Source organism: Sus scrofa, chromosome 9 (assembly GCF_000003025.6).
Source record: "Sus scrofa isolate TJ Tabasco breed Duroc chromosome 9, Sscrofa11.1, whole genome shotgun sequence".
Taxonomy (NCBI): domain Eukaryota; kingdom Metazoa; phylum Chordata; class Mammalia; order Artiodactyla; family Suidae; genus Sus; species Sus scrofa.
This window is the reverse complement of record NC_010451.4, coordinates 63,711,774-63,727,348: the sequence shown is the minus strand read 5'-3', so window position 1 is coordinate 63,727,348 and position 15,575 is coordinate 63,711,774. Positions and strand designations below refer to the sequence as shown.

Below are 15,575 nucleotides of genomic sequence, written 5' to 3'. Positions count from 1 at the left end.
GATGTGTATTGACAGCATCAAGCTCTAAGAGCTTGTCATCCCACACATTGCTTATATGATTTTTTGATTTTATTAATGGTTTTCATGAAGTAAGTCTTCTGATCAGTTTCAGACAGAAAGAGGCAACACATTTCTATACTTGAGAATAAAGAAGAGACATCAAATCTTCTAGTGTCCTTCAGAAAAGCATCTACACATATACTCAAGTTATCAAGAGGGAAAGGAAAATCATTCCTTTTCTGAAGGGTATTCCAAGAGACAGAAGAACCTCCCATTATTTATTGATATGTCTTCATTCTTTACCAATTCATCTTCATAATTATCCTCTATAAAGGTTTCGTTATCATTCTTGGTTTCTTTAATCTCCATAGGACTGCCTGTCAGGTCCTTGGGCAGGTTGTAATTATAAAGAGGCTTCAATTTTTTGATGTAGATGAAGTTAAACAATCTTCGGAAGCTTAGTTTAATATTTGAGGAGGTCAGTCTATGGGCTATTTCCTTAAAAAGTTTTTGTGTTATTCCTGCCAACTCCCTGATTGTAGGATCTTCATCCCGAAGCACACGATCAATAGCTGTGACAGTGGAAAGGACATTCGTTTAAGGTATCTCTCTCACAGTCTGTCTGAGCAGCTCTAACCCTAAATAGCCTCACCACCTTTCACAGAAGCCCCCTGCTCCTTTCCTCTACTCCAATTTTTGTTACTTTGACAAGTAGCATCCAGGAAGTTTTTATCCCCTGTCCTCACCAGACCTCATTAAAAGGACAGTGGAAATATTCACTGAGAATTTATTGAGTGCCAGGGGAGTTCCAGTTGTGGCGCAGTGGAAACGAATCTGACTAGGAACCATGAGGTTTCAGGTTCGATCCCTGGCCTTGCTCAGTGGGTTAAGGATCCGGCCTTGCTTTGAGCTGTGGTGTAGGTCACAGATGTGGCTCAGATCTGGCATTGCTGTGGTTGTAGTGTAGGCTGGTGGCTACAGCTCCGATTAGACCCCCTAACCTGGGAACCCCCATATGCCCTGGGTGAGGCCCTAAAAAGACAAAAAAAATTTATTGAGTGCCTATTATGTTCTCAGCCACCTTCTAGATAGTATCAATATATATTCATGAAGAGGTTTGGTATTATTGCTCATAATAATGAAAAAAATTGGACCATTCTAAATGTTCACAAAAGGGAAATGCTTTAAAATTAGAAATATCACAAAGTGAAATAACACATACACATTAACATGATGATGCACAGCTATATTTCTTGACCTGAAAAATGTTTATGACATATAAGTGAAAACATTTTAAAACAGGATAGTTTTAAAAATAAATATGTAATAGCTTACATCCTTTAAGAATATCTGTGATAAGGTATATAACAACATGATAATATAATTATATCCAGATGCTGAACTTGTGGGACATTATAATTTTATTTCCTAATAAAAATAAGTAGAGAGGGAAAATAGGACAAATTTAGAAAAGAGAGAGCGAGAGGAGGAGGAAGAGAGAAAGAAGAAAAATATTCTGAGAGATATGGAGGGAGAATTACAGTGCTTAGTATTTAGCAGGTGGTCAAAAAATAAGTACTGAATGATAAATGAATGGATAAAAAATGAAAAAAAAAAAAGAAGGAAGATGATGTGTCAATACAGGTTCATCAGTGTAGCCAATGTACTGAGTTCTGTAGGGGTGCCATCTAGTGGGGAATGTTGGTAATTGGGAGAGGTTATGCATGTGTGGGGGTAGGAGGTACATGGGAAATCTCTCTCTCTATCTTTTTTTTTTTTTTTTTTTTCTTTTTTTTTTTTCTGCATACACACTGGTGGAAGTTCCTGGGCCAGGGGTTGAACCCACACCACAGCAGTGACCTAAGCTATGGCAGTGACAATGCCAGATCCTTAACCCCCCTGCATCACAAGGGAACTCTGAAATCTCTGTATCTTCCACTCAGTTTTTCTGTTAATCTAAAACTGCTCTAAAATATATTACAAAAAGTTGTAACTTATAATTACAAAAAATTGTAAAAAAAAAAAAGAAGGCAGCCACTGTATTTTCTACATCACCTGTTTGTATATCTTATCCCAAAGAGGAAATAGGCAGAGGCTGAGAGAGAGAGGCTGATGATCCAAACATTTTAATAGAATAAACATTACCCTTCGTTAATTTCTTCTGCTGCAACTATACGTTGCTATGCCCTAAAATGTAAACTTTCTGAGGGATTTGCTTTGTCTGCTGTTGTATGTTCTACAGATAGAATGGTGTGGCCACACAGTCAATGCTGGAAAAATAATTATTGAGTGGATAAATGAGTGAATGAATTCTTAACTTTCTGTAGTTCCCAAGGATTCTAGGATGATTGTTAGGTTTCAAATAATGAGAGGTATAGATGGAGATATTGAAACAGAGAGAAAGAATAGAAAAGAAAAAATATGCCCCCTTAACCCACTCCTTCCATTGATTCCCTCTTAACCATCTACCCACCTCAACCACTCTCTTCCCATTCCTGGCACCACTATAGAACTCATATATAAAGTGAATAATAAATAGTGAAGTTATTTAGGCCCATACTTAAAGATTTCATTATAATTTCAATACTTACCCTCAATCATGACTTCAATTTCATCTGTGAGCAGTAAATGGCCACCCAATTTTGCCAAGTACCCTATGCACAAAGTAAAATTAAAGTTACCCCCAAATACATTATGAAAATACATTATCTTATATTATCTGGCTACTTTCATTGATTTCTTCAAAGCAAAGTATCTCTAGGTTATCCCTGAATCATCTTTTAGTTCTTTTAAGTAATTATTGTTTAGTAAAGTCTTTATTGTGATATATGTATGTGCATAATGTGCACAAATCATAATTCTACAGCTCAATATGGATGACCACAAAATGAATACATCTAAAGACCACCTAGGTCATTAAATAGAATATTTAATCCTCCCTCATGCCCTTCCCAATATCCTTCTTCCCCTTTCAGAGTACATTCTTTTCTCAACATTACATAGTGAAACTCATCCATGCTTTTCTTTTTTTTTAATTACTCAATGAATTTTATTACATTCATAGCTGTACAACAATCATCACAACCAATTTTATAGCATTTCCATTCCAAACCCTCAGTGCATCCCCCCATTCTGTATTATTTGCAAACCATAAGTTTTTCAAAGTTTGTGAATCAGTATCTGTTTTGCAAAGAAGTTCATGATGTCCTTTTTTTAGATGCCACATATAAGCGATAGGATTTGATGTTGGTGTCTCACTGTCTGACTGGCTTCACTTAGCATGATAATTTCTAGGTCCATCCATGTTGCTAAAAATGATGTTATTTCTTTCCTTTTAATGGTTGAGTAATATTCCATTGTGTATATGTACCACTTCTTCTTCATCCACTCCTCTGTGAATGGGACATTTAGGTTGTTTCCATGTCTTGGCTATTGTATTTGGTATTGCAATGAACACTGGAGTATATGTGTCTTTTTGAATCATGGTTTTCTCTGGATAGACGCCCAGGAGTGGGAATTATCAAAGGGTAATTCTATTTTTAATTTTCTGAGGAATCTCCATGCTGTTTTCCACAGTGGTTGCACCAGTTTACATTCCCACCACCAACAGTGTACTAGGGTTCCTTTTTCTCCACACCCTTTCCAGCACTTATTGTTTGTAGAATTTTGATGATGGCCATCCTAGCTGATGTCAGGTCGTACCTCATAGTGGTTTTGATTTACATTTCACTAATAATTAGTGATGTTGGGCATCTTTTCCTGTGTTTTTTGGCCATCTGTATGTCTTCTTTGGAGAACTGTCTGTTTAGATCTTCTGCCAACTTTTTGATGGGTTTTTGTTTTTTGTTTTTTTGGTTCTGAGGTGCAGGAGGGATTTATAAATTTTGGAGCTTAATCCCTTGTGAGTCACCTCATTTGCAAATACTTACTCCCATTCTGCGAGTTGTCTTTCTGTTTTGTTTAGGGTTTCTTTTGCTGTGCAGAAATTTTTAAGTTTAATTAAGTCCCATTTGTTTATTTTTGTTTTTATCGTCATTACTCTAGGAGGTAGATCTGGAAAGATTTTGCTGAGGTTTATGTGGGAAATTGTTTGGCCTATGTTTTCCTCCTAGAGTTTTATGGTATTCTATCTTATATTTAGGTCTTCAATCCATTTTGAGTTTATTTTGTGTATGGTGTTAGGAAGTGTTCTAATTTCATTCTTTTACATGTAGATGTGATTTTTCCCAGCACCACTTATTGAACAGGCAGTCTTTTCTCCATTGTATATTCTTGCCTCCTTTGTCATAGATTAGTTGATGGTAGGTGTGTGGATTTATTTCTGTGCTTTCAATCCTGTTCCACTGATCTATATTTCTTAGTGCCAGTACCATATAGTTTTGATGACTGTAGCTTTGTAGTATAGACTGAATTTACAGAGCCTGATACCATTAGCTCCATTTTTCTTTTTCAGGATGTCTTTGGTTATTCTGGGTATTTTGTGCTTCCAAACAAAGTTTAAAAAATTTTGTTCTAATTCTGTGAAAATATCCTTGGTAATTTTAAAGGGATTGTATAGAATCTGTAGATTGCCTTGGGTAGTATAGTCATTTTGATAATATTGACTCTTCCAATCCAAGAGCATGGTATGTCTTTCCATCTGTTTGTGTCATCTTTGATTTCTTTCATCAGTGTCCTATAGTTTTCAAAGTATGGGTCTTTTGTCTCTCTAGGAAGGTTTATTCCTAAGTATTTTATTCTTTTGGATGCAATGGTAAACAGGATTGCTTCCCTAATTTCTCTTTCTCATCTTTCATTGTGAGTGTATAGAAATGCGGTTAATTTCTGTGTATTAATTTAGTGTCCCGCAACTTTGGCCAATTCATTGATGAGCTCTAACAGTTTTCTGGTAGAGTCTTTAGGATTTTCTAGGTATAATATCATGTCATCTGCAAACAGTGATAGTTTTACTTCTTCCTTTCCAAGTTGGATTCATTTTATTTCTTTTATTTCTCTGATTGCTGTGGCTAGGTCTTCCAAAACTATGTTGAATGGTAGTGGTGAGAGTGGACATCCTTGTCTTATTCCTGATCTCAGCAGGAATTCTTTCAGCTTTTCACCATTGAGAATGATGTTAGCTTTGAGTTTGTCATATATGGCCTTTATTATGTTGAGGTAGTTTCCTGCTATGCCCACTTTCTGAAGGGTTTTTATCAGAAATGGGTGTTGGATTTTGTCAAAGGCTTTTTCCGCATCTATTGAGAGGATCATATGGTTTTTATGCTTCGGTTTGTTAATGTGGTGTATCACACTGATTGATTTGCATGTGTTGAAGAATCCTGCCTCCCTGGGATAAATCCTACTTGGTCATGATGGGCAATCCTTTTAATGTATTGTTGGATTTGGTTTGCTAGTATGTTGTTGAGGATTTTTACACCTATGTTCATCAGTGAAATTGGCCTGTGATTTTCTTTTTTTGTGGTATCTTTGTCTAGCTTTGGTATCAGGGTGATGGTGGCCTCATAGAATAAGTTTGGGAGTGTTCTTTCCTCTGTGATTTTTTTGGAAAAGTTTCAGAAGGATAAATGTTAGATCTTCTCTAAATGTTTGATAGAATTTGCCTGTGAAGCCATCTGGTCATGGACTTCAGTTTGTTGGAAGTTTTTAAATCACAGTTTCAATTTCAATACTTGTGATTGGTCCATTCATCTTTTCTATTTCATTTTGGTTTAGTCTTGGAAGATTGTACTTTTCTAAGAATTTGTACATTTCTTCTAGGTTTTCTGTTTTATTGGTGTATAGTTGCATTTGGCAGTTTCTTATGATCCTTTGTATTTCTGTGATGTCCGTTGTTACTTCTCCTTTTTCATTTCTAATTTTATTGATTTGAGTCCTCTCTTTTTTTATTGATGAGTCTTATAAGGGTTTATGAATTTCATTGATCTTTTCAAAGAACCAGTCTTTCGTTTCATTGATCTTTTCTATGGTTTTCTTCATTTCTATTTCATTGATTTTTACTCTGATCTTTATGATTTCTTTCCTTCTACTAACTTTAAGTCTTGTCCGTTCTTCTCTTTCTATCTGTTTTAGATGTAAAGTTAGGTTGTTTATTTGAACTTTTTCTTGTTTCCCCAGATAGGCTTTTATTGCTCTAAACTTTCCTCTTAGAACTGCTTTTGCTACATCCCATAGGTTTTGGAGTATTGTATCTTTGTTGTCATTTGCTTCTAGGTATTTTTTAATTTCCTCTTTGATTTCTTCAATGATCCATTGGTTGTTTAGTAGCATGTTGTTTAGTCTCCACATGTTTGTGTTTTTTGCAGTTTTTTTTCTTATTGTTGATTTCCAGTCATATAGCATTGTGGTCGGAAAAGAGGTTTGATATGATTTCAATTTTCTTAAAGTTACTGAGGCTTGATTTGCAGCACAGGATGTGATCAATATTAGAGAGTGTTCCATGTGCACTTGAGAAGAGTATGTACTCTGTTGCTTTTGGATGGAAAGTCCTATAAATATCTATTAAGTCCATCTGGTTTAATGCATCATTCAGGGCCTGTGTTTCCTTATTGATTTTCTGCCTGGATGATCTGTCCCTTGCTGTAAGTGGGGTGTTAAAGACCCTCACTATTATTGTGTTATTGACGATTTGTCCTCTTAAGGTTGTTAGCAGTTGCCTTATATATTGTGGTGAACCTTTGTTGAGTACGTAGATATTTAAAATTGTTTTATCTTCTTCTTGGATTGATCCTTGATCATTATGTAGTGTCCTTCCTTGCCTCTTAAAACATTCTTCATGTTAAGATCTATTTTGTCTGATCTGAGTACTGCTACTCCAGCTTTCTCTTGATTCCCATTTGCGTGGAATATTTTCTTCCATACTCGTACTTTCAATTTGTATGTGTCCCTAGAAGTGAAATGGGTCTCTTGAAGATAGCATATATATATGGGTCTTGTTTTGGTATCCATTGAAGCCAGTCTATGTCTTTTGGTTGGGGCATTTAGTCCATTAACATTTAAGGTAATTATTGATATGTATGTTCTTATTGCCATTTTATTAATTGCTTTGGATTTGTTTTTGTTGCTCATTTTTCTTTCCTTCTTCTCTTGTTCTCTCCTCTTGTGGTTTGATGACTATCTTTAGTGTTGTAATTGAGTTGATTTTTCTTATTTGTTTGTGTATAAATTGTGGATTTTTGGTTTGCAGTTACTCTGAAGTTTTGATATGTCTATATATACAAGTGAGAATATTTTAAGTTATTGGTTTCTTAATTTAAGTGCATCTCCAGTGTTTTGCATTTATACCCTTCTCTTCTCATGATTTCTGATTTTGGTGGCATAATTATGCATGGATCATTTCCTATCTTTAGCGTTTATGTACCTTTACTGATGAGCATTGTCATTTGTGGTATTTTTGTTTCTGGTTGTGGCCTTTTCTTTCCTGCCTAGAAAAGTTCCTTTAGCATTTGTTGTAAAACTGATTTAGTGTTTCTGAATTCTCTTAGCTTTTACTTATCTGTAAAGCTTTTGATTTTTACTTCAAATCTCAACGAGAACTTTGATGAGTAAAGTAATCTTGGTTGGAGGTTTTTTTCCTTTCATCATGTTATCATGCCACTCTCTCTGGCTTGCAGAGTTTCTGCTGAAAAATCTGCTAATAACCTTATCGGGTTCCCTTGTATGTTATTTGTTTCTTTTCCTTAGCTGTTTCAATATTTTCTCTTTGTCTTTAATTTTGGTCAGTTTGATTAATATGTGTCTTGGGTTGTTCCTCCTTGGGTTCAGTTTATATGGTACATTTTGTGCTTCCTGGATGTGAATGAGTGGTTCCTTTCCCATGTTAGGGAATTTTTTGGCTATTATCTCTGAATATTTTTTCTGTCCCTTTCTCTCTCTCTCTTCTCCTTCTTGCATCCCTATAATATGGATGCTGGTGATTTAACATTGTCCCAGAGATCTCTGAGACTTTCTTCATTTGTTTTCAGTCTTTTTTCTCTTTTCTGTTCCACATCAGTGACTATGTCTCATCTGTCCTCTGCATCACTTATTTGTTCTTCTGCCTCCCATATTCTGCTGTTGGCTGCTTCTAATGAATTTTTTATTTCTTATTGTATTTTGCATCTCTTCTTGTTTAAGTTTTATATCTTGTATTTCTTTGCTCAATGTTTCCTGTAAATTATCTGTCTTTGCCTCCAGTCTATTTCCAATGTCCTGCATTATCTTCACTATCATCAGTCTAAAGTCTTTTTCCTGGGGGCTGAGAATCTCCTGAACACTTAGCTGTTTTTCTGGGTTTTTTCCTTTCTCCCTCATCTGAGTTATAGCTGTCTGTCTTTTCATTTTTATAGGTTTTTTGTGTGGTGTTCTTTTTGTAGACAATAGAATTGTAGCCTCTCTTACTTCTGGTGTCTGCCCCCCTTGTGGCTGAAATTGGTATGGGGGCTTGCTGTAGGATTCCTTATGGGAGGGAATGGTTCCTGCCCATTGGAAGGTGGGGCTGATTCTTATCCCTCCAGTAGGTGGGGTTTTCTCTGGGGTGAGATTAGAGGTGGCTGTGTGCCTAGGGGGCCGTTAGGCAGCCAGTTTACTGATGGGAGGGGCTGTGATCCCACCTGGATTGTTGTTTGGCCTGGGGCTTCTCAGTGCTGATGTGCATGGCTAGATTTTCCCAAAATAGCCACCTCCAGAGAAATACATGCTGATGAATATTCCTGAAATCTCTGTCTCCAATGTCCTTCCCCCACAACAAGCCACAGTCACCCCCTGTTTTCTCAGGAGATCCTCCAAGAATTGCAGTCATCTCTGACCCAGATTCCTTTGGAGCATTTGCTTTGCCCTGGGATCTAGTGCACATGAAATTCTGCATGTGCCTTTAAAGAATGGGGTCTCTGCCTCCCCCAGTCCTGTGGAGCTCCTGTGCACAAGCCCCACTAGCCTTCAATGACAGATGCTCCAGGGGCTTTTTCTCCCAATGATAGATCCCCAGGTGTGGGGATTTGATACAGGGCTCAGAACTCTCACTCCTCTAGGTGAGTCTCTGCAATACAGTTACTTTCCGGTCTGTGAGCTTCCCACCCAGGAGGTATGGAGTTGCTAATATAATGCAATCGCCTCTACTACCTCTTAATGTGGCCTCCTCTTTGTCTTCTGGAGTAGGACATCTTTTTGAAAGTTTCCAGTCCATTTGGTTGAAGGTTGTTCATAATTTGGTTGTAATTTTGTTGTTTTTATGAGAGAAGTTGAGCTCCTTTTATTCCACCAATTTAATCCCATCTCCTCTCTCCCACTCCAGAGTCTTCCATGTTTTTCAGCATAGCAATAATTCATTCATTTCCATTGCTACATGACAGAGGTTGGCAAACTTTTCTTGAAAAACAGCTATACTTATTGACTTATTTGTTTATGGATTATCTATGACTGCCTTAACACTACAAAAGCAGAGTTGACAGAGACCATATGGTACTCAAAGCCCAAAATATTTACTATCTGGTTCTTTACAGGAGTTTGCTGAATGCTTTTTATATATTTCATCTTATGAATGAAACACTTTTTATACATTCTGCCTGTGATGGATAACGTGTTGTTTCCAATATTGGGCTATTATGAATAGTGATGTTATTGTGGGTATTCTGTACATCAATTTTGGTGTGCGTTTGTATGCATTGCTGTTTGGGATATAATTAGGGGTGGTCTTACTAGCTAGTGGATATGCTTATGTTCACCTTAATTCATTACTGCAAGACAGTTTCCAAAGTGGTTGTACTAATTTTCACTCCTACCCGTATTATATGAACATTTGCATTGTTCTTCATTCTAACACTTGATATAATCAGTCTTTCTCCTTTTAGGCAGTCTCATGGATTTGGTGGCAGTATCATATGGTGATTTTAATTTGCTTTTCTTGTGATGACTAGTAAGTTTTGCATATTTCTTGACAACTTGAATATTTCTTTTGTGAAATGTCTTTTCAAGTAAGTCTCTTGTCTGTTTTTATATTGAGTTGAATTTTTATTGTTTATTTGTAGCATATTTAATTCTGCATACTAGTCTTTAAAATATTACACCCTTTATAAATAACTTCTCCTATCCCAGGGCTAAACTTTTCTATTTGTATTTTTTTTGGATGAACAGATGTCCCTAATTTTTTTGTTTAATAATTTTTTTCAGTTTAAGTATAGTTAATTTTAATATTGTGTTACTTTCAGCACATATAGCCCAATGATTCAGATGTGTATATATATATATATATATATATATATAGTCTCAGAATCTTTCCTCTTATAAGTTATTACAGAATATTGAGTATATTTCCTTATGCTATATAGTTGCCCCTTGTTAATTATCTATTTTATATATAGTATCATATGTATGTTAATTATAGACTCCTGATTCATACCTCCCACCACCTCTTTTTCCCCTTTGGTAACTGTAAGTTTGTTTTCTTTGTCTGTGATTCTCTTTTATGTTTTGGAAATAAGTTTGTGTGTGTGTGTGTGTGTGTGTGTGTGTGTGTGTGTATTTCATATTGAGATTTATGAGCAGTTTGTATATTGTTGAGATTAATCTCTTATCAGTTGCATCATTTGAAAATATTTTCTCCCCTTATATAGGTTGTATTTTCATATTGTTTATGGTTTTATTTGCTGTGCAAAATATTTTATCGTTAATTAGGTCTCATTTATTTATTTTTATTTTGATTTCCATTATACTTAGAGGTGGATACAAAAAGATATTGCTGTGATTTATGTCAAAGAGTGTCCTGCCTATGTTTTTCTCTATAGGTTTTATAGTATCTGGTCTTACATCTAGGTTTCGAATACATTTTGAGTTTATTTTTGTGTATGATATTAGAGAATGTTCTAATTTTATTCTTTTACATGTAGCTGTCCAGTTTTCCCAGCACCACTTATTGAAGAGACTGTCCTTTCTCCATTGTATATTCTTTCCTCTTTTGCCATAGATTAATTGACCATTGGTGAGTGGGTTTATTTCTGGGCTTTCTATCCTGTTCCATTGATCTATATTTGTTTTTGTGCCAGGACAAATTTTTTTTGATGGCTACAGCTTTGTACTATAGTCTGAAGTCAGGGAGCATAATTTCTTCAGCTTCATTTCTCTTTTTCAAGAATGCTTTGGCTATTCAGGGTGTGTGTGTGTGTGTGTGCACGCGTGTGTGCGTGTGTGTGTGTTTCCATGCAGATTTTTTAATTTTATGTTCTAGTTCTTTGAAACATACCATTGGTAATTTGATAGGGATTGTGTTGAATCTGTAAATTGCCTTAGGTAGTATAGTCATTTTGACAAAGTTGATTCTTCCAGTCCAAAAACAGGGTGTATCTTTCCATCCATTTGTGCCATCTTTTATTTCTTTGATCAGTGTCTTATAGTTTTAGGAGCACCTGTCTTTTTCTCCATTAGGTAGGTTTATTCCTAGCTATTTTATTCTTCTTGATGCAGTGGTAAATGGGATTATTTCCTTAATTTATCTTCCTGATCTTATATATTGTTAGTGTATAGGAATGTAAGGGATGTATCTATATTCATTTTGCATCCTGCAATGTTACTGAATTCATTGATGAGCTCTAATAGTTTTCCGGTAGTATCTTTAGTGTTTTCTATGTATAGTACCATGCCATCCTCAAATAGCAACAATTTTACTCTTCTTTTACAATTTGGATTTTTTTCATTTCTTTTTCTTATCTGATTGTGATGGCTAGGACTTCCAAAACTATGTTGAAGAAAAGTGGTGAGAGTGTCCATCCTTGTCTTGTTCCTGATCTTAGAGGAAATGCTTTTAGCTATTCACCATTGAGAATAAGTGGTGTGGGTTTGTCATATATGGCCTTTATTATTTTGAGGTAGGTCTGCTATGCCCACTTCCTGAAGAGTTTTTTTTTTTTTTTTTTTTTTTTTTTTTTTTTTTTGCAGAGTGACAAATGCACAGACCATTGGTACCACTGACCTTGGACACCACACACTGAGGTCCTTGGGCAGGGGCTGGGTGTTGAGACTCAGGCTCTGGAGGTCAGTTCCTGGGAGATGCCAAGGGTTGGTTGTGTGGAGACAGCCTAAGGTGCTAGGAGGTGGTATGCCATGGGCTGGGGAACAGAGCTCCACAGCTAAGGGAACCAAGGAGGAGGTCTTGGCTCACAGGAGAAACAAGGAACCATTGTTGGGGAAGGCATGAGAAGTAGGGGCAGACTACCATAAGTATTTTCCCTGTACATACACAGACTCTCAGAGGGCAGGGCATCAATGGCACAGGATAGACATGGTAAGCCACCGCTCCCATGGGCTATGGGTGATAGGGAACCTCTTATGCAGGCTACATGTGCCAGGGTGCCTCTTGAGCAGGCTAAAAGCAGTGAGGAGCTAAGCATGATGAAGCACCTCTTGTGTAATCTACAGGCAGCAGGGACAAACACTGCAGTTATTTCAGACACCAGAGGTGGACATGGCCTGCCACCACTAGGGGTCCATGAACAGGCACCACCTGCTGCCCCAGGCACCTCAGAGGTTGGCACAGAGGAGGTCATAGCAACTGAGTACCATATCTTGTTGCTCTCACTCCCCTGTAAACACAAACACCCTGCTGCTTCCACTGCCAAACTCTCTGGTGCCACCTACACTTGCCTGAGGATCACTGCCACTTCCCAGGATGCTGCAACTAGGATCAGCCTGTACCACTTCCATGTAGCTCCTTGCAACAGTCAAAGTCCCAGCAACAAAGCACTGGCTACTAACCCTGCTCATTGTATCCATCTCCCTGGAAGCAAATCTGACACCATATTAAGGGGATAATAACATACATACACTGAGGAAAGAGACACAAGAGCAGCTCTCACAAAATACCAATGGTCACTCTCACATATAAACAGCCCTCAAGGACTACAGTAGTTGTTTTCCCTAAACTTACAGGATAAAAAAATATATACATATAAGCAAAATGAATTATCTCAGGAAACACTTCCAATTAATAGAACAGGAGACTACCCTGGAAGAAGCAGTCTAACAGACACAGAGTTCAAAAAGTAGATAGCAAAAATACTAAATTCAGGAATTAAGAGCAGATATGAACAGCAGATTACAAAGGAAATAGAAAATATAAGGAAGAGCCAAGAAAAATTAGAAAATTCAATTGCAGAGACAAGCTGAGTTAACGGCACTGAAAAGCAGAATGAATAAGGCAGAAGAATGAATTAGTCACTTGGAAAATAGAATAATGGAAATCACTCAATCAGGACATTCAGAAAACCAAATAAAAATATGAAAGCAATATAAGAAATCTATGGGATAATACAAAATAGGCCAATCTATGCATAATAGGGATTATGGAAGGACAAGAAAAAGAAAAAGGGATTGAAATTTATTTGAAGAACTTATGGCTGAAAACTTTCCAGATCTAAAGGAAACAGATATCAAGACACAGGAAGCACAGATGACCCCAAACAAGTCAAACACAAACAGGCCCATGCCAACACATATTATAATAAAAATGGCAAAAGCTAAAGCTAAAGAGAGGATTCTAAAGGCAGCAAGAGAAAAACAAAGAGTTAATTACAAGGGAACACCCATAAGGCTATGATTTCTCTACAGAAAAACTACAGTGCCTGAGGGAGTGCCAAGTTCCCTTTAAAGTTCTAAAAGGGAAAAATTTGCAGCCTAGAATACTCTACTGAGTGAGAATATAATTTAAAATAGAAGGAGAAATAAGGAATTTCTCCAACAAACAAAAACTAAAAGTGTATAGCAATACTATACCAATTCTAAAAGAAATACTGAAAGGGCTCCTCTAAATAAAAAAAAAGTAAGAAAAAATAGGATGGAGGAAATCACAATTGGAAGCAATCATTTAAATAAGCCAGTATACAGATCTAAAAACAAAAAGCAAACAAAAAACGTATTGTAAAAGTGATGATAAACAAAAGGAACAGCAAAAGAACAAACATGAAGATGTTTAAAAAGGACTTCAAAATCACAAAATGTGGAGAAGGAAAGTAAGAAAATCTAGACTCTTTTTTTTTTTAAAGAACATGTTTAAACCTGTATGACTATCAGGCCAAACATAGAATCAACTGGAAGACAAGATTTAAAATGGAAGTAGGGTCATGGACCTGGCATTATGTGAGCTGTGGTGTATGTTGCAGACATGCCTTGGATCCTGCTTTGCTGTGGCTATGGCCTAGGCCGGCAGATATAGGTCTAATTTCACCCCACCCTGGAAACTTTCATATGCTGTGGTTGAGGTCCTAAAAAAAAACAAAAACAAAAAAGGGGTGTTTACTAAATACATATTTATCAATAATTACCTGGAATGTCCATGGACAAAACACTCTAATCAAAAGACATAGAGTGGCAGACTGGATTTAAAAAAGAAGAGCCTACAATAATGCTATCTACAAGAGACCCATCTTAGGGCAAAGGACACATATAAATTGAAAGTGAAGGGATGGGGAAAGATATTTCATGCAAATGGGAAAAGACAGGAGAGCAGGAGTTGCAATACTCATATCAGACAAAACAGAATTCAACACAAAGGCCATAGAAATAAAGAAGGACACTATTTAATGATAGAGGGAGCCATTCAAGAAGAGGGTATTAAAATCTTTAATATATATGCCCCTAATTTTAGGAGTACACAAATACATAAATGCTAACAGACATAAAAAGAGAAATTGATGGGAATACAATAATAGGAGAATTTAACATCCTACTCACATCAATGGAAAGATCCTCTAGACAGAAAATCAATAAGGCAGCAGAGATCCTAAATGACACAATATAAAAGTTAGACTTCATTGACATTTTCAGGAGAGGACATCCAAAAATATCAGAATATACATTTTTTTCAAGTGCACATGGAATATTTTCAAGGATTGACTTCATACTGGTGCACAAAACTAACCTCAACGAATCTAAGTGTACAGACATTATTTCAAGCATCTTCTCTGACCACAATGGCCTGAAACTAGAAATCAATGACAGGAAAAAAATGAGAAAAAGCTGACTACATGGAGACTATAAACAACATGCTACTAAAAAAACAATGTGTTCACAAGGAAATCAAAAGGGAAATTAAAAAATACCTTGACAAAAGATAATGAAAACACAACCATTCAAACTCTATGGGAACTAAACCATATACAAAAATAAACTCAAAATGGATTAAAGACCTAGATTTAAACAAAAAAGGGGTGTTTACTAAATACATATCAGGCCAAACATAGAATCAACTGGAAGACAAGATTTAAAATGGAAGTAGGGTCATGGACCTGGCATTATGTGAGCTTGGATCCTCTTAGAGGAAAACATAGGCCAAACACCCTCTGACATAAACAACAGCAACATCTTCTCAGATCCACCTCTTCGAGTATTGACAATAAAAACAAAAATAAACAAATGGGACCTAATCAAACTTCAAAGTTTCTGCACAGCAAAGGAAACCCTAAACAACACAAAAAGACAAACCACGGAATGGGAAAAAATCTTCGCAAGTGAATCAATTGACAAGGGATTAATCTCCAAAATTTACAAACACCTTCAGCAACTCCTTACCAAAACAAAAACAAAAAAACAAACAAACAAAAAAAAACCAAACA

General features: G+C 36.3%; 1 protein-coding gene across 1 annotated transcript in view; it reads right to left on the bottom strand.

Annotated features, from left to right (window-relative positions):
* Positions 229–15,575, bottom strand: part of MROH9 (maestro heat like repeat family member 9) — a 106,893-nt gene continuing 91,546 nt past the window's right edge. The window contains exons 20-21 of the mRNA XM_021063956.1: positions 2,592–2,654; positions 229–572 (exon numbers count right to left, since the gene is read on the bottom strand). Of these exons, the coding sequence (XP_020919615.1) occupies positions 229–572; positions 2,592–2,654 (407 nt within the window). The remainder of the gene's footprint in view (positions 573–2,591; positions 2,655–15,575) is intronic.